Below are 19861 nucleotides of genomic sequence, written 5' to 3' on the forward strand. Positions count from 1 at the left end.
TGTGGTCGATGTCTGAGGAGACTGTCACCTGGTCAGAGTTCTCCAGGTTGCATCAGGACCTATTGGTTCCTTCTGCATAACTTGCCCATCATCTACTTCAGAGCCTTTTACCCTAATTAAGACAACTGAGCTCTGTCAGTTTCATGTGTTCTGAGTCCCTTCCCAGTCCCCACTCTGGATAGTCTGACTTCTGCCCCCTTCCATCATCTGTAGACGATGTTGCTGTCACACCCTGCAGAGCTCCCTGGGTGCCTGTGGCCCTCTCTGGATCCCAGGGTCCCCAGCTGCTCAGAAACCAGCCCTGTGAGCTTCCTCACAGGCATGGACTTCTTGCCACAAGCTATTGTGTGGGAATCACAACCAGGGCCCTGCTGGGTGGGTCTGCTAGTGCTAAATGGCCTGTTCGGCCACCATTTTGTTACTTGCAGTTCTGCATTCCTACTGCTGGGTGAACTGGGTGAACTCTTCCTTGGATGTCTAGTCAGAGTAGCTATAAAGTAAATTGCCTCCAAGTCAAAAGAGACTGATGAGGCCCCCAAACTCTCAGCATCCCCTGGGGTCAGCAGGCTGCTGCGAACCCCCTCTCGTTGGCTAGCACACTCCCTGTGCATGGATGGTGGCACCGCTTCTCCTGAGCCAAAGCGCCCTGGATAGCTGACCGCCACCTATTCCCTCTCCAAGCTACGCCCAGCTTTCCTCCACTCAGTTGCCCTGGGCTCACTCTGAGAGCTTGTCTTCTCATGGACTGCTCACGTGTAATGTATTTCATAAAGGAAAAGACACATTTTGAGCACGTTTGTTTGCATTTGTTGAACCTAAGGCAAGAAGCAGCCAGTCATTTCACCAGCAAAATAGACTTATCTGAAAACAGTAAGGGAACAGTCTGGAAAGGGCAGTCTCTTGGGGAGACAAGCACCTCCCTTCTCAGAACAAAGGCAGGAACCCACCTATGTACATTACAGAGGGGCTGCTGGAACCAGAGTTCACTGGAGAAAACTGGGCCTTTGATGTGTGCCGGCTGCTCATTGCTTGGTCTCTGGCACTTCTCATTGGCTGAGCTATTGCTGGGTGGGGAGGTGCTCCCCTCTTCCTCCCACTGGGGGGAAGCAGGATTACTTCCAGTAGGATACATGAGGCCTGTTGGGTCCTGTGCTTTCCTCTTTGCTCGAGTGTGAGAACTCATTTAAATAGTTTCTGTGTATTAATTTTCACACCTTCAGCTTGACTGAGACTCAGGGAACTGGAAACCTAGACATGGAAAATGAGCATAAATATGCATTAGGAAGCCATGGTGAAGCCTGAGGTGATTTGTTTTGAAAGTGAGAATCATCAGTCCACAAACTGCAAAGAACCACAGGCAGGAAAGTCTTGTTATAAATACAGTTGGACTTTAATTAAACATGCAAAACGGTTCCAACATTATTTTCCTCACTAAGCAAGATTTTTAGTACTGGAAGGAATGGATGTAGGTGAGTATGTGTGTGAGTGAGTGGGGGTTGGGGGTGGTTTGTGTGGGGTGGGTAAATGCATGAGTGTGTGGTTGTGTGTATGTGTGGGTGTGTTAGTGTGTGATGGGGTATATGTGTGTATGTTAGTGTGAGAGTGTGGGTGTGTGTATTGGTGTATGTTAGTGTGAATGGCGGGGTGTGTGTTCTTATATTAAAGCTTAGGCTCCTATGTTAGCCAACACATATGTTGGTTTGAGAGGTATATATGTTGACTTTACACACATGTATGGCTTTACAGAATTCACATGTTGAATGCATGCAAATATGTTGCTGTATGTTCATTATGAACATGTTGGGCATATGTAGTGGGGTTGGAGGGACAGAGAAGTGGGGTGTCCTGGTAGCACAGAACTGGATAGGGACTCAAGGCAGGAGGAGGTACGCCTGTGAGTGGAGGAGGACAGAACGTTTTGCTGAGCCCTGGGCTGATGCTAACAGCCAGGAGGAGGTCGAGGTGGTCAGCCAGGGACTGAGAAGCGTCTGTGGAAGCTGGAGGCAGCAGACGAGTGCTTGCATCCCTGAAGAAGAGTCTTCAGGAGGCCTCTACCGCATGAGAAGACTCGCCTTGAAGGGGGGCTAGGTGGGTATGGAAGATTGAAGGCATTTTTAGAATTGGTGTTGCTTAGTCGTATTCTGTCAATGGTACTGTATCACATTGTCATTTAATGGTTAAAAGTGGTGAAGAGAGGAAATTCCATATGGTTCAGTCTAATACAGTCCTTTCGTCGCCAGCTCCCTCCCTCTACCACAAATGCAGGAACATTTTTCCTCTCTTCCCCTTCCTGGTCACATGCCTGCAGCAAGCCTTACTCATTCCAAATGGTCCCATCCCAACTAACCCAATACTTACCATTCCCTGGAGACCACACTATTTGATGTGGTTTGCAAATGGCAGTGGCATTATAGACCAAACGGGGACACCAACCAGGAAATTGGTGGATGAGTTCTCCTGACTTGACCCTCTTAGCTTCCCTGTGGTATAACCAGGGGAAGAAGAGCAGACAGACCCACCAGCCAAGTTCCTGTGCAGCTCTTGCCTGGATTTGCCTACCAGCACCCTGGACCTGCTCTCTTATGTCAGACTTGTCACTTTCAGGGCCTGTGCTGTTCTTTTTCTTAGTGCCCTCTCTTCGGCACACAACCCTGTGTGTATGTTTTGTTAGATGTACATCTAAGAAATTGATATTTTAGTGATTGCAAATTGTATTTTTTATTTCAATGTCCATATGTTCATTGCTAATATAGAAAAACATTCCATTTTTTTAAACAAAATTACAGCTGATTTTTGATTGCTGATCTTGAGTCCTACAACCCTGTATATCGTTAGTTCTTGGAAATTTTGTTTGTCATGGCTCAGTGGTTTCACTTTTAGAATGATGGTAGAAGTAAGGGTCTCCATTCTTCTCCCCAGCTGTAGTATCTAGCCTGCCCTTGCCATCGGCGCAGCTTGGGGCAGGGACTACCCAGAGGGATCTCAGTGGTTTCCACCCAAGTTCCATAAAACCAATCACACACAGTCTGAAACTGAGAGTAGGTGTGAGGATTGGCAAGCCTGAGTGTCAGCGACAGTGTGTGTTCTCCATCCCTGTTACCCTCAGTTTTCAGCCAAGTGAGGTCGAGGGAGGCAGCCTCTGGACCTCTTCACAGCAGCCCTGGGTGTTGGCCAGCCTGACACAGAGGTCAGCCAGTGTTGCAAAATCCAGGGCAGTAAGTAGGTCAACATATTCCAAATGGACAAGGCACTCTGACTCTGCCACATTCAGGTTGTGTGACCTGGGGCAAATGTACCATTATCTCTGTGCCTCAGTTTCCTCCTCTGACAACTGGGATGGGGTTGTTGTGAGGGTGAAGCTCTGTGTGAAGCTCTTTGAACTGTGCTGGCAGAAGTCAGCCCCAGGTACAGCAGTGTTTGTTTACACTGTCCCATCAAAGCACTTGGTCTTCTTGTCTTATAACCCACATGCCTTTGATGTTGGAGGAGTTGTATCCTCTGCTGCTCTCCCTGCCTCCCCACCGCCAATTAAACCCTTCGGTAGCTAACAAGAAGCAAAGTTATTCAACAAGGTTGCAGACACTTGTTCATAAAGCCAGGGTCACAGGGCAGGAAACACACAACCGAAGCAGAGTGCAGACAGTTCACAGGCAACCACTCAGCCTACTGTGTGTTTGTGAATGCTGGTGTGAGCACAAGGAGGCATATCTGTCCAATAACCTCATAGATAATGTATATTAACCAGCCTCTGTGACTAAAGAGCGAGACTCCAGCAAACCAGCTCCTACCACAATTTCTCAGGTGGAGCATTTACCAAGACAAGAAACTTTTTTGGACTGATTTGACTTAGAACATCAGGTCTGCTGAACACTGAGTTCACTGGTTTGTGGGATGAGGGCAGTCATCTCTGCCAGGCTTCTGGCAACTCTCCTCTCAAAACAATGTAGAGGACACCAGTACCTCCACCCAGCCTTGTGTCTTCCGCCTGTCCTTTCTTTGCTTGCTTTCAGAATACTGATTTCTGCCAGAAACATGCGTATGCATACACCACCACACTAGACTCCTGCCACCTGGCCAGGCCAATGCGAATTTCCTGTCTCCTCCACTGAATCTTCTGCCCTGCCTGACACAAATGTAGAAAGATCCATACCCTCCTCGTGTTTGGCTATTTGCTAGGACAATTCACAGGAATGCAGGTAAACACTTTACTATGTTTATCAGCTTATTATAAAGGATGTAACCTTGGAACAGGCAGACTGAAGAGATGCAAAGGGCAAGGTTAGGGAGGAAGGAGCACATGGCATCCCTGCCCTCTCTGTATGTGTCACCCTTTAGCACAAAGATGTGTTCACCAACTGGGGAGCTCCCCAAACCCATTGTTTAGGGTTTTTAATGGCGGTTTTCATCATGTTGCCATAGTTGGTTAAATCATCGGCTATTGGGGATTAATTCCACTTCCAGCCTCTCTCCACTCCCTCCAGGTTGGAGACAAGCTGTAAGTTCCAACTCTTTAATCACAGGGTTGGTTACTGGCAGCCAGCCCCCATCCTGAAGTATCTAGGTCCCCAACCACCATTTATCTCATTAGCAAACAAGAGAAAGCAAAGTCAAGGATTTTAGGAGCTCTGTGTCAAGAACTGGGAACAAAGACCAATATTCATTTCTTGCTCATCTCTCAGGGAGTACTGGGTACATTCTACTACTCCTAGGAGTATGGCCCTTCTCCAGGGCGCACGCACACACACACACGCACATGTGCACATGTACATGCATAGCTCTACCCCACACATGTACTTACATGCCCACACGCTATATGTGACACATGTACACATGTGCGTGAACACACGCATGGACATACACAGTTATACACTCACATGAGCACACACATACATGCTAGTGATGTGTCTGAATTTAGGAACATCCTTACAAAATATGAAATGAGAAAGAACCATGACTCCTGGCTCACACTGAGAAAAAGCATAAGATGGGGACAAGGCACCTAATAATTGTGAAAATCACGAATCTGTGAGGCTCAGTCTTGGTGGGCACCACTGTCAACCAATGAATGCTTATTTTGAAGGAGTTCTGGCAGCAAGTCAAGGCTTCATTTGGGTAGAGGCAGGGTTATTGTACAATAGGCCAAGTTTCTTTTCGTAAATCAATAGCCAGATGAATGTTTTAAAGCTCTTTCTCCCCAATGCTGTGTAAATAACTTCCGTCATGGTGTTCTGCTGAGGACCACAAGACATGAGTTGCCCACATTGCCCGGGGTTCCTCCAGCAACCCTTCCTTGGGGTCCACCCACCAGCCCTACTCAGAGTCCCTTCACAGACTCACCCACATATGTGAATGCACAATGCTTTTTCCTCAGTGCACATTTGAGGAACGTTCTCTGAAGACCCAAAAAGGTGGTGTGCATATTTACCCAAGCAGAGACTGTCTGCTGCAAACTGTGATTGGAGCCCAAACATGCTCAGAATATGCATGGAGTAGACTGATCCCCACTTAGGGGCTGGGAAGGCATCCTGGAGTTCAGGAAGCACAAGTTGGAGGGGGGGGATGGAGAGACGAGGCACAAAGTTTTGTAGGCACAGAGCTCTGTCCTTTCAGCAACTTGCTCTTGAAGGGGCCTTCTCCTCTGCAATCCACACCTGCAATATCTCTGCCTTGCTGGGAAAGCCTTCCCCGTGGGGTAGGGTGTTGAAATAGGATTTCCTTTAACCACATTGCTTCTGCTGCCAGGTTGCACGCACTAATATGTGACAAAAGTTAATGCATTTCTGTTTTTTACATTACAAATGAGTATGTATCAATAATATAATATTATCTATAGATTATAGCATGTCATTTATTTATTCAAATGATATTCAAATTTGGGGCTAATGGGATTCAAAAAATACACAGATGGAGTATATTCTTATTATCATAGTATCTTTTTATTTCCTTCTCATAAGCCTGGATTTGATAGTCTGAGCACAGAGGTGGAGACATTTTTAAATGATTTAATAGCTGAGATTTTATTTTCTCCAACTTTTTATTATGAAAAAATTTCAAACATAGAGAGAAAGTAAACGAATTATACAACTCACCTCTTCCCCCATTCACCACCTAGATCTAATAATTGCTAACATTTTGTCATATCAGCTTTATGTGAACATATTGTTTATGCTGAATCATTTGAAGATCAGTTGCAGACATCAAGACATTTCACCTTTAAATACTTCAGCAGCCATCTCTTAAAAATAAAGTCGTCCTTCTAGATAAGTGCTGTGCCATTACTGCACCAAATAACACTAATCCTGTAATATCACTCAATACTCTACCACTCAATATGGTGCATATTGAAATAACCTCCAAATTCTTTCATGCTGTATAGTTAGAACAGGGATGGCTCAGGGTCCATACCTGTCAAGAATGTCACTTCTTTTCACTGATAGTAGAACCTTCCCCATCCTTCCTGACATATGCTTTTAGGAGGACAGCAGGCCAATGGACTGTGGATTATGGAACGCCCACGAGGTCAGCATTTTTAGCAAGAATGCAGAATCAGTGGTGTTGTATGCCTGGTTCTGCAGCATGTAATGCCTGGTTGATCCAGTACTAGTGATGCTAGTTTTGACCCCTCAGAAGGTGGGGACAGCCAGACTTCTCCATTGAAAATGGAGGCTGTTTTCCTTCCCCAGTTAGCACTGTGATTAATTGGTTCTCCACACCCTCCCCTCAGTGTGCACTAAACTGCTTTGGCTGGCCAAGTTTCATGGAGAGTTGCACAGTGGGGATTTCCTAATCCCTAATTCCCAGTCCTTCTACATTTATGAGCTTACACTCTCCTGTAAGAGCTTTCCTGTGGACCAGAGCCACAGAAGGAGGAGGAGGATTTTATTCAACAGCCTCGGGGAAGGCTCCAGGAATAGTGTAGGGGCAGAGAGGGCCGGTCCTCAGAGTCCAATGTTTGAACTTTAAGATCCATGGTTAGGGAGCCTGTAGGGGAATGGGACATGAGGTCAGCGAGAGGACCGTGTGGGAGAGCCGCTCAGGACTGGGAAACTTTGGGGAAAAGGAGTCTTGTCCCAAAAAGGAGTTTCAGGAGTGTGCTCTATATCAAATCCCTCCTCTCCCGTGGGGCACCTGCAGTAAAGAGCCAGTGAAGACCCACAGTATTTCTCTGTTTCTGGCATCCGTAAACAGAAGACCTATGCTAAAGACTCCTTCACTATGGCCAGGGGCCAAAGGAGCAGAATCCCTTCTCACCTTTCCGTGACTTGATGCTGTTGGAGTGGAAAAATGGAGGCACAGTCTGTCCCACTGCAATTTGGTCAGAAATGGCGCCTGGCAGCATGCACTAGACACAGGGCCAGTTTGATGGCTGAGATACTTAGGGGGCACCCAGGAGGCCAAGCAGGCTGGACCAGGACTGGACAGCACCCTGCTCCCTAAAGGTTGGGCCCACCTCTGTAGCCCCCTCCCCCATGGTCCCCAGGAGGTGGGTTTCTCCACGTGGAATACCAGAGAAGACCCCCAGGAAGCAAGGGCCTGCAGCTTGCACCCTGTTGCCTTAGTATGCCAGGTGCTCAAGGGCTCCAAGCACTACAAGCATTTTGTCCCCACTCTGGGGGCAGGGTGCTCAGTGGCGCCCCCTTTGATGGCCAGAAGGCATATCAGGGAAACGTAACAGGAAGACCCTTTACCAAGACCCCTGCCTAGCTCCGAGGACCCCTACGGACCCCAATCCAATAAGCTCAGATATATACAGCCTCGCTTTGAATAACTGCGGTTTCTTTCGAATTCGACCCTTTTCTTTTCATCCTCTAGTCTCTTTCTCCCTCTTCCAGCAGCTTTTAGGGTCGGTGGCTGCTGTGTTCTCTCATTAGGACGTTCACTTTCTGTTTCCAGTTGAATATTTGGTCGCCTCCTCCCTAGAGCCTTGCTTTGGAAGTGCTTGGCGTGGGCTCTCTAACTCCTGCACAGCGAGGGCTGGTCTGTGCGCCGGGATGAGAAGAGCCGGGATGTCGGTCAGGCTCGGATCCGCCGCCGCCAGCGCGCCCTGGGGTCTGCGCCGGGAACCGCCTCTGCGCGGGCCCGGAGGGCGCAAACCCAAACCCCGACGCTAACATCCAAGTGGGCGAACTGACACTTTTAAACGCAAATTATGGTGCTCGCCGTAATGATAACAGTAATAGTAGCAGTCATCGGCTAAACCCTCGCAGTCACCTTGGGGGTGGTTGGGGTGGGGGTCAGAGCTCCCCGCTCAGGCTCAGCCCCGGGCTGGGCTGAAGGCACTGGGCGGGGGCGCCGGGCCCCTGGAGGGCGTTCCGGACCAGCAATGGGTACATTAGAGGAGGGTGCGGGGGGTGCGGGGAGTCGGGATGCGGGTGTCCCGAGGCAAAGGGTAAAGAGGCTGCGGGCGAGGCAGGCAGAGAACTTGCAAAAAGAGTTGCTGAGGTGGAGGTGGGGCGCGAGGAGGGAGGTACAGGGGAATTCCGAGTTAGGGAGCAGATCGAAGAGGGTGTGGGGGCTGCACGGGAGAGGGAGGAGGTGGAGGTCGACCCGGCAGACCTCGGGGAAGTGCGGGCTTGGGGGCTAAGGAGATGGAGACCCGGTGCACAGGGATGGGAAGGGGCGCTTGGAGCAGTGGGGAGATGGACACAGGGCGCTTGGGGATGGGAACTGGACGCGAAGAGGTGGGGCGAGCCGAGGGGCCTGGGGGCTTCGGGCGTGTGCAGCCGGGAGCGGGAGACCCGGCGCTGGGAGGGGCGGGGGGCGGGGGCCGGGGACTGGAAGGCGGCGCGCAGGCCCCGCCCCGGCGGGCAGCTGGAAAAGTTTGCTGTGCGGCTGCCGCTGGCGGGGCAGAGGCGGAGTGGCTGATCCGGGGACACGCGACGGGGACCCGGAGCCAAGCTCAGCGGCAGCAGAGCCCTAGCAGGACCGTCCCTTCCTCCCAGGCCCGGGAAGCACCCCCGAGACCCAGGACTCTCCCGGGGTCCCATTCCGGCTCGCTTCTGAGGGAGGAAGGGGCGCCAGGATATCGGTGGCCCCGGTGCCCTGTCCAGACGGAGGTGAGCACCCCCTTCGCGCTGGGGTTGCGCTGGCATTGGCCTCGAGGCGGGGGAGTGAGGGCAGTGGGACCATGGGAGCAGCCGGGCCCACTTTTTTTTCTCCCCAAATTCTACTAATCCCAGGCAGGACATTGACCTGGGTGGGCGAGCACACCACATCAGCATCACCCCCAAACCCAGGCAATCCCTGCGAGTGACCCAGCCTGGACAGGGAGAACTGGGGTTGTTCGTTTTCCACTACGGTAGGCAGGCGTAGACCTGGACGAACGACAGGGGCCTCTTTACCGAGACTGTCCCTCTTTCATTTCCTTGCACAGTTAAGCAATTAGGCGCTCTCCCAGAATGGGGACTTGGGACTCTGGGCTGTGTGCGCCGGTAGTTCTCTGAGAAAAGCATGCTTATAAATTATGTTGGGCACAAAATGCCATTTTTCTTTCTGTTCCTCAAGCACCCCTGAGCAATCAGGGCTGTCAGTTCTGGGCTGGGAAACAAAAGTCCTGCACTCCCACAATGAGGATCCCAGGTCTATAGGTACTTTCAAAACGCAGACAAAGCCTGGAGAGGGGCGCCCTTATTTTTTGTCCTGATGCAGGAAACTTGTGCTTGTTTGCCGCTTGTAACCCTGGTCTCCAAACAGTCTCTCTCTGGCACTGGACACTCCCAATGACATATTTCTTTGTGGTGTCTTTATATTTAGATGTAAGAGAAGGCCTTCTTGTGGGTTTTTAAAGGCAACACACTATTTTGAAGATAAAGAAAGCATAGCTGCATGAACACCGCTTCTGAAAGGTCATTTCAGAAGTGGAAGGCCCTGCACACAGTACTCACCTGCCCTGGAGCGTGGGGGACCCACAGAATTAGGCATTTTTTTAGTCTGGACCTCAGAGTTTGCAGTCATTGTATGTAATCCCATTGTATATAATCCCATGTTATCTTTTCACTGTTTTTTTTTTTTTCTCTGTTGATAAAAGTCTTGCAAGCAGTGTTAAGAAATCTTAATTCCTAGAAAGTACAGAGCAGGAATAGGTCCTGTGGGTATGTGATTAAGGATGGAGAAAGATGACCTGCCCCAGGGTGGTGGTGGTGCTGGTGGCCCCAGAGCCTACGATTCCCTACTTGATTGATGCAGAACCTAGTGCAAGCCTAAATATATATTTTTTTTTTTTGGCGTGACAAGAACTGCACTTGGGGTTTTCTCAGTCAGAGGTCACGTGTTTTCCGCTGGCCCAGTGGCACTCATCACCTGACAGCAAAGGTCCACTGCACAAAGTCAGCCCAAAGAGTCTCCCCTGATATGTGTGGGGTGCTTTTTCACAGTTTTTGTCTTTGAAAATGCTACCCTGCTCCAGTGTTTGTGAATTAAGGCCTGACTATGAAATTTCTACCCTGCCTCAATGGCAAAACTTCCCTTTCCTTCTCCAATTTAGTGACTTCTCCAATGCAGACACTCATTTTCCTCCCTCTAGAAATTTTGACACTAATTTGATTGCGTGGTCTCTTCCACCTCCTAAAGATATTTCAATACTTTCTATGTAGGCATACAGTCCTATTAACACAAAAACTGAAAATATGAGCAAGTCTTTTTTTAAAATTATTTTAAAAGATTTATTTATTTTTATACAAGAGCTGGAGTACAGGCCAAAGGCACGGGAAGGTGAGAGGATTCACCAGAGACAGAGTGGGGAGCAGAACAGGCAGGTTAACTAAAGTACACTGCTGAGGGGAGCAGCGGGCAAGACAGGAGAGGTCTGCCACACCATGGGGGAATCTCCCTGGCCAGCTGGGATTGAACCCGCACTGCAGAGGCTGCGGACAGCTTCACAGTGCGATGTTCAACCCGCTGCACCTCCAGGGAGGCCCACAAGTCTTGATCTTGAAAAACTTGTGGAGCTCCCCTGTTGAAGAATCCTTTTTTCTGCCAGGACTTTGGACTGTGACTGGGGTGCTGACTCAGTCAGGAGGCCCCCCTCGGGCCATCTGCTATGTGAGCCAGAACCTCAGTGCTGGGAGCTACTGGAGCCCGTTTCCCTGAATTTGGCTTCAATTCCTTTCTTATCAATTTCAGAATCATTTCATAATATTCTTTGGCCATACACTTTCTGTTGAATTAATTAATTGCCTTGAGGTTTTCTATAAGCGTTTGGAGATAACATGACACATGGAAAGGAATTCTGTCTGGTCTCGGTGATACAGTCAGTTCTCATTATTACAGCTTCTGAGCACGCACCTGCTGTTTGCTTTGTTTTGTTTTCATTGTATTTTTAAGGAATTGAAGTTGTGTCTGTAAGAGACCAGACAGGAGGTGGACCAAATCTGTGAAAAGGCTGTTTGATAGAGAGTGTGGTATGAAGGGTGGGTCTGGCATCTGATGGGTACCGTGAGCCAGAGTGAGAATCCGGAGTCAGTGGACAGGGCTTGCAGGTCTTGAAGACTCTGCTCAATTTCTCTGCCAACAGAGATGTCCATAAAGTTCAGTAAAGTCCCCAAATTAACATTCTAGCATTCTGCTAGCATAGTAGCTAGAAGCTATTTCATTCTAAAGCACACTGGCATTGCTCTTGCCACATCTAGGTGAAAAACACTGGGGAAGGTGGTAGCTTACCCCTAGTGTGGTGCACTGGAATCCCACAACAAGGACATGCAGCCCTTTCTGAGCTGTGTCACTAAGAGGCGTGTCCCTGGCTCTTGGCTTCTGTTTCTACCTGTGTACCTTCAGAGGCAGGTGGGGAACTAGATGGGGTGCAGTATGTGATGCATGTGCTATGTCATTGTGTCCAAGCACGTTTTGGGAAATGGAGGAGGGATAGGCCTACCTATCTTACTGGGCGGAACACTCCTCATTTGCATTTGCCTCCGGGAACTCATATCCTCACGCCTTCATTTGTGTGTAGGAATTCAATATTGTGCCCTTACTCGGATCAAGCAGAGAGGACACAGTTTGAAAAGCAAAGAGGGTAGAAAACCTCTTGCATCAAAGTAGCCACCTCCAACAGACAAGCCCAAGCACCCCGAGAGCATGTGTGAAATAAGGCTTGCTCTGTGCCAGGGTGGGGCACAACATACATTCCTGGGGCTCCCTGGACAGAACCCAGATCTGTGATGGCATCTGAGCCTTATCTGCAGCCAATCATTCAGACCTGGAGGCAAATTCACTTCCAAGTTCCCGGAGAAGAAAGGGCAGAGGTGACACTTCCTCCCCGGGTAAACTGGAACAGCGGTTATTTCACTGTTGGGCATGTGAGACTCTGCATGGAGCCCTTTGCTGTGAACTACCCTGAAAGCAGTGGGGTCCCTAAGAAAGTCAGAAGCTCATTAGCAAAGGAATTGTCCTAGGCTGCCTAATGGTCTAGTCAATATTTTCTTTCTAAATTCTTTTAAACAGAAAAAAAATCTTGCTTTCCAGGAAATTTTACTTGTTGGTAAATGCTTGTTTTTTAAATTCAGTTTGAAGGATGAACTAGTTGATTTCCCTGGAAGAATGTGCCTTTTAAAAATGCAGCATCCTGCATCTGACCCAAAGAAATTTCTCACTCTTTGCCATGCTTTTCTCTTTTGCCGTGAAGGAAAGAGACAGACCCCAGACTTTATAGAAATATTTTTCTGTATTTTTTCCCTTTTCTTCTTTTTAGAGTTTGCTTAGTTTTCAAATTGGCATGTGTAGAGAAAGTGAATTGTTAGCATAGAAAGCACATCTGGAATCCATCGGCCCATCCCCCACTCTCCATCCTGGTGGATGCTCCTCTTTGGAGTGGAGGGAATGGATGCACAGGGTCTCCCCGGGGTACACACCAAGGAAACTTCTAGAAGTTGTATTATTCCTTTTTGGCAAAAAGGAAAGGTCTTGGTGTTGAAATGCCTTGAGGTAGACTTGAGGAGCCCAGCTTAATGAGAATTAAGTGAGAACTCTTAGGTAAGTGATCCTTGAGTAGAGATAAGGGAAGCCAGGATGTGGGCCTTGTGCCTCCTTGTCCTGGAGATGCAACAGGCAAATCCTCACTCAGGGTGGCTGGGGCGATCTTTGGGGCTACATGAGCTGAGTTCGTAAAAGCGAGAACTCTGCAGATGCACATAGCAAAGCCAGCTCAGCTACCTCAGCTCTGCACTGATGGGAGACCACCCTACCGGCAGGCATTTGTCCTGAGCTTTTCCCAGGCCCATGTTCCTCTATGATGTGCCTGACTTCCTGAGGATGCACAGGACCAGCGGGCAGATGGTCACATTTCTCAGCATCCGGCTTTATTTTTAAATGTTCACATGGAAATTTAGTAGTGATTAAACTTTTATAATGTAAAAGGAGAGAGTAGGCAGTGCAGCTCAAAGTAGGCCGTGCAGCCCCAGACACTTAAATAAAACAATAAAACAAAACAAATAAATAAATAATAATGAATAAAATAAAATAAAACAAAACATGAGCCTTTGCAGTGTGTCCACCTCACCTTCTGGTGGGGCTTCTCCAGTTCCCCAGACGCTAGTTTACAGAGTAGTCGGCTGAGCCTCTCAGCCTCTGTGGGGAGCCTCTTAGCAAAGTCCAGCCTAGCACCTGCATGGCTCCTGGAAATCCAGAGAGGCCCATGGGAGGCAGACACATATCACTTCTTGGACACCCTCAACCATCCTGGCAGCACCACTGAGGACAGATATGTGGCAGCCATCAGGACCACAAACAAGAATAAACATGCCTCATGCATGTGACGGGAGCCCCGGGAAGGGATCCCAGCATCTCCACCATAATTCAGTCAGACCTTGCTGGGAAAAAGGTGCAACTGTACTGACATGTGCCTTTCATGTGAAGGTCAGATGCAGGCAGAGCAGAACTGCCCTTGGGGATGAGAAGCCCAGATCGTGGTCTCCTTGGGGATGGTTAGTAACAGAAGGAGTCATGTGGGGGATTGGGGGAGCTGGTCTCATAGAAGGGGGAGTCTTATCTGTGGGCCAGTGGGGCCCACAGTGGCTAGCGCTTCTGCAGTGACCAGACAGTGGCAGGAAATGATAGGTGTGCTGTGGTGGGCTGACAACCCCCCCCAGAGGGTAGATGGGCGGAAAGGGGCAGAGCAGCCCAACTTTCTTCCCGAAAGCTCAGCTCTGTGGTGTACCTTTCTGAGGTCGAGCTGGTCCATCTGTGAGAGTCTTTTGACCGTGTACAACAATGTTCCGACACATCCATAATCAATCTGGCCTTAACCCAGCACTTAACTCTCAGAATGGAATTTACTTTTAGCGTTAATAACACAGAGAAAATATGCTTTCAGTTTCCAACGAGAGCCAGGTAGCTTCCATTTACGCAAACTGTGGAGATTCACTTTAAAAAAAAGATGTTCTGAAGAAAAAGGCTCCCTGCATGGTGAATATTTAATTAAGGGAAATGATAAATCAAGCATTGGTGGGAAAATATGCTTACCTTCAGATGTATTACTTTGGCAAGACAATAAATGTCTTAGACATATACTAATTTTTATGGTTTGCTTGCTTTGGATCCCCCCCTGCTCAATTTTTATCAAAACCCTGTGCATTCAGGGAGGGAATAAAAGAAAAATGTAAGCCTTTGGCGTGCTTGCTCTGCTTGCTCTCTGCTCTGTGCCTGAGAGTTGTCTTGAGGCAGTGTGTGTTCTCCTCCCTGCCTTTGTGCCATGCCTTTCCCCTGAACCAGGACACATGGCTGTGGCGGCCCCATCTCTGTGGGGCAGCAGTCTGTGCCCTGGGGGTGGGGGAAAGCTCACTGGAAACCAAGTCCTGTGCCTGCGCCCTCAAAGGCCAGGAGCAGGCGAGCAGAGTGGGGACGTGGATTCTCTAATCGATGCTCAAGGGAACGAATACCCAGATAGGCAGTAATTGGGCACTTGTTAATGTAGAAGATGCTGGGAGAGGCGCTGGGAACTTCATGGTGTCCTGTGGGTGTTAAAGAAGACACTCCTGGCAGAGAGAATGCAGAATGTCAGCCACTATTGTTACTGCTCCTCTTATGAAGACAGCGGCTTGCAATTTGTTTTAGAAACCGCAGCCCCAGAAACATCACCAGGGGCCGAGTTGATTCCAGGAAATATTATAGAGCAGGTGCAGTTTGACTTGGGGCCTGAAGCACAGACAAGCTTTCGAAGAAAATGGTTGTAGGGACACAGTGGGCAGGAGCTGGTGGGAGCAGAGCTCTGCTGCCCCCACACTGACCCAGGAGCTGGGAGAACCTGGCTGTGAAGTCTGTTGTCCTTGTCTGGCCTCCATCCAGCGGGCAGGACCAGTATTGGATAAGCCCTGCCTTCTGTCCGAGGCTTCGAGGTGCCCTGTGCCTGGATGGGCATCACTCGGGGAGGTGGACCCCAGGACTTTGGGCTGCCTCCTTAGGCTCCTCAGCAAAGGGGGAGGCCAACAGGTACTCCTCTGTCCTCCATCATCAAGCCTGCCTCAGAATCTGCCTGCTTCCCCCTTTTGAGGTTAGGAAAGGTGACAAACTGACCCTGCTGCCTGGACAGCATAGGGCAGCTGTCATGAGGCTCTGAGGGGGGCCAGGAGGCAGTTCTAGGCAGACCCAGGTGTCAATCACCGCCTGTGTCCCATGGAAGCTCCCATACACTGGGAGCAACTTCTGCAAAGAAGCAGTGGGGTATGTCTTAGAGAACCTGAGCCCCCAAAATTGAGGAGGGTGAGGACCCTGGGAGCAGTGTCAGAGTAGCAGGGAAACCCAGTGCAGTGTCACACAGCAGGGAACCTACTTGGCGTCTCCTTTTTTCACCCACAGAGCATTTGCCAACACTGAGCTCCTAGGTCCTTCCCTGAATGCTCTCTTGGCCTCAATTTGTACCTGGGCATGAGCTCAAGGTAGATAAGGTCTTCAGATTCCACCACACCCCAAAATGCAGAAACCCTTATTGTGGGAGAGTGGTCCATTTGTGTTTCAGCCCAAATTAGGATCATTTATTTGAAACACATAGTGAACTGTTTAAAACTGAAATTTTAAATCTGTGATTCCACCAAGAGCCATTTCTATCTCACTGTCGATGCCCTAGAGGCCAATGGATGTGCCGCAGGAGGTTGGGAGGTGCCAGGGTCAGTGTGGGAAGACTCAAACCCAGGTCCTTGAGGACTTGGCTCTTCAGTTTGTGACCTTCATGACTCACTAGTGTCCCCAAGGTGGTTTCTCTGGACTCACATGCACTGATTTAGGTTTGGGTTTTGGGCAGTTACTGCTAATAATCAGACCTCTGAATTCCAAGGCTCCAGTGCTTGCCACTGCTTGCCTCTCTTCCTCTAGCCTCAGTGGAAGTTGATTCCAAGTTGCAGCATTATATTCCGTCTTCCCTGCTCCTCACGCAGCTGCTCACCAGGGAGAGGCCACTGCTGTGCCCCTCTTCTTCGGATGCCATGGGGTCCAGCTCAGGGCTCTGCCTGGCACACTTGTGGGCCATCTAGGCCCAAGTACTGGTCCTGGTACCCAGGCAGGCCAGGCTGCCTTGGAGTGTGGGTGCCTCCCAGCATGTGGCTCCAGAGCCCAAAGGAAGTTTCAATCAACTGGGTGTTACACTCGAGTCCATGCTCTGTTTTCCTTCTGAGATTATCCTGTTTCTCTCTTGGTAACTATAAACACTACTTTATCAGTTCCTTTGTGGTAGATGAAGAATTACCCTCTGTGCTTCGAGGTTTCCAGGTAGAAATGTGATCGATGTCTGTGCGTCATCCTGTCTGATTGAGTGATCAGGGTGTTCCCCTAACAAATTTCTTTCCCCAACAGCTGCAGACCCCGTGGCTTCCCAAGGTCTTAATCAGTGTGGACTCGGGCATAGGGGCTCAAATACACCAGCACCCCTAGCTTTGCTGTTGCTTTGACTGGGTGTCCTCCATTTATCTCTTTTCAGGGGCCTGTTCTCAACACCCCAGCTGGCATCTGACCTGATCTCCATGGAAGCCTGAGGCTTTGTCTTCCCCCAAAATGGATGTTCCCGGGGCGCCCTCTGCTGGAATTTGGAGTTAAGTGTCTGTGAATTTCAAGTGATGGCGACAGTGCTCACGCAGCACCCCAGGCCTCTCCCAGAGAATGAGACCCTGTATGAACATTACAACTACGTGGGCAAGCTGGAGGGCAGGCTGAAGGACGCCACTGAAGGCTTCAACATCACCACCATCCTGTTCCTGGTCATCTGCAGCCTCATCGTCCTGGAGAACTTGATGGTTTTGATTGCCATCTGGAAAAACAATCGATTTCACAACCGTATGTACTTTTTCATCGGCAACTTGGCTCTCTGTGACCTGCTGGCCGGAATCGTCTACAAGGTCAACATTCTGATGTCGGGAAAGAGGACGCTGAGCCTGTCTCCTACGGTCTGGTTCCTCAGGGAAGGCAGCATGTTTGTGGCCCTGGGGGCATCCACCTGCAGCTTACTGGCTATCGCCATCGAGCGGTACTTGACTATGATCAAAATGAGACCTTATGATGCTAACAAAAAGTACCGCGTGTTTCTGTTGATTGGGATGTGCTGGCTCATCGCCTGTTCGCTGGGCGCCTTGCCCATCCTGGGCTGGAACTGCCTGCATAACCTCCCCGACTGCTCTACCATCCTGCCCCTGTATTCCAAGAAGTACATTGCCTTCTGCATCAGCATCTTCATGGCCATCCTGGTGACTATTGTGATCCTGTATGCACGGATCTACATCTTGGTAAAGTCCAGCAGCTGCAGGGCGGCAAACCCCCACAACTTGGAGCGCTCCATGGCCCTGCTGCGCACGGTGGTGATCGTGGTGAGCGTGTTCATAGCCTGCTGGTCCCCGCTCTTCATCCTCTTCCTAGTGGATGTGGCCTGCAGGGTGAAGGAGTGCCCCGTGCTGTTCAAGGAGCAGTGGTTTGTGGTGCTGGCTGTGCTCAACTCTGCCATGAACCCCGTCATCTATACGCTGGCCAGCAAGGAGATGCGGCGGGCCTTCTTCCAGCTGGTGTGCAACTGTCTGACCAGGGGCAAAGGCCCCCGCTCCTTGCCTGTCCAGCCTGCTCTTGATCCCAGCAGAAGCAAGTCCAGCGGCAGCAACAACAGCAGCCCCAGCCCAAAGAGCAAGGAAGACCTTCCCCAGGTGGCCACCTCACCCTGCATCACTGACAAAAACAAAACCCTGCAGAATGGCATCCTCTGCCAGTGAGGGTGCTGGCCTCAAGGAGCAGGGATCCTCAGCTCTTCGAGGTTAAATCCTGGGAAGTGGTCACCCGACTCAGAAGACACATACTTATTTATTGCCTGCCTCCCCACGTGGACCCTCGCCCAGCTGGGACAGGGAAATCTGTTGTGCTAACAGCTACTTGGCATGGGTAGCTCTTAAGGAGGGACCTGAAGACTCACCAGTCCGTTCCAGTGTAGACAGCATGCCTGTCTGCTTGGGCTCTGGGGTCTTGCTGATGCCTAGGGCCCCTCCATTGTTCCTGGAGAAGGGAGGCCAGAGGGCAACAGTGCACCCTGTGTTTCTCAGAACCTCAGGTGACGTTTCAGTAACTTTATCTATGACACGCAGAGAATGGATGTCTGTGTGTTTTCTTTTTTGTTACGTAGCCCAGTGTTTTGCTCGTCTGGCATCAGAAGCGCTGCGTGCAGTACGTGGCAGTCATGCACGGGTGAGTCCAGTATGTCCGACTGAAGCACCAGGGACAAGGAATTGCTACAAACACACTAGGGGGACATATAGGTCCAAGTCTCCTCTGACTTTCTACAAGTCTGTGTTAAGCTGTTTTAAAGGCCTAGATTCCAAGAAAGGGCTTGTACAAGACCAGTCCCAGATTTGGGGGACTGATCCAAAATAGTCCTGCAACAGTGCCCCTGGAAGGTCAGTGTCTGAGGTATCTGGGTGACAGTGAACACGTCGGAGTCTAGTGCCCAAGTGCCCACTTCCCTTCTGCCCTGTGTTCCTGCCTAATTTTAAATAGACCCAAAAGCCAAAGTACACGTCACGAAAAAGCCAGCCATGGTGTTCAGGGAGCCTGTGTCTCAGACCCACCCAAGAAAGAACATACACAGAAGAAGCTGGGGTCCACCCCCTGACCTGATCCACCTTCCCCTATTGCAGGAAGCAGCTGTCTGTTTAACGTAATGGAAGTTTCTATTAAATTGGGAAAGTTTGCCAGACAGCACTTTGATCTCATGTTGAGCTGGATTCTGTCTCAGAAAAGCAGCAAGTCAAGACTCCCTGTTGTGGCAGCTGAGTAGCCCAGGCCTTTGGGCAGAGCCCCCAGCCTTCCCGGAGGCCCCTCCACAGAGACTGTTACAGCCACGTCAGGAGGGGGGCGACAGCTGGGGTTGCGGATTCTTCAGAGCTATAACTCCACAGGACACTGAGATCTAGCTTCCACACAGGCTGAACCTGTGTCTCCCCTTTGCCTTATAAAGGGGTTTCTTAGAAGGCAGACATCCTCTTGAGTGCTTTCGCCCGGGGGTTCTACATGCAAATCGGAGGAGCTGCACATATTGGTGACGTCATCAGTGATTTATAAGAACAAACAACCCTCTAAAGGAATCTTACTTGAGTAACCCTCACACGGGAGCCCCTGAAGATTTTTAGGTTCCGTGAGAATTTTGAGTATGGGCCAAAAGAGTTGTCTTATATGTCAACTTTTTTGAAGCAGTAATTGCTCATTGGGTATCTGATCCCTCTTACTGAGGGCACATTTCCAGGGTAAACATGTACTGATTTCCTCCTTTTTGTTACTGATGAGACCAGTTCTTATTGTAAGGCGATGTCACTGGTGACATTTTGTTGCCTTTAATTCACCGAAAATCAGCATATTCTTTTATGAAATAGCGTGAGAAAACCCAGAGCATTTCTACAAAAGTTAAGCCATA

General features: G+C 49.7%; 1 protein-coding gene across 1 annotated transcript; it reads left to right on the forward strand.

The window, feature by feature from the left end:
• Window positions 1-17021: 17021 nt before the first annotated feature.
• On the forward strand, window positions 17022-18173 carry S1PR3 (sphingosine-1-phosphate receptor 3; the record flags this gene model as incomplete). Its single annotated transcript, XM_084237043.1, has 1 exon — window positions 17022-18173. Exon 1 carries the CDS (start codon window positions 17037-17039, stop codon window positions 18171-18173), a length of 1137 nt encoding a protein of 378 aa, XP_084093169.1. The 5' UTR covers window positions 17022-17036.
• Window positions 18174-19861: the final 1688 nt, after the last annotated feature.

This window comes from Talpa europaea, assembly GCF_964194135.1.
Source record: "Talpa europaea genome assembly, chromosome: 7".
NCBI classification, from domain to species: Eukaryota; Metazoa; Chordata; class Mammalia; order Eulipotyphla; family Talpidae; genus Talpa; species Talpa europaea.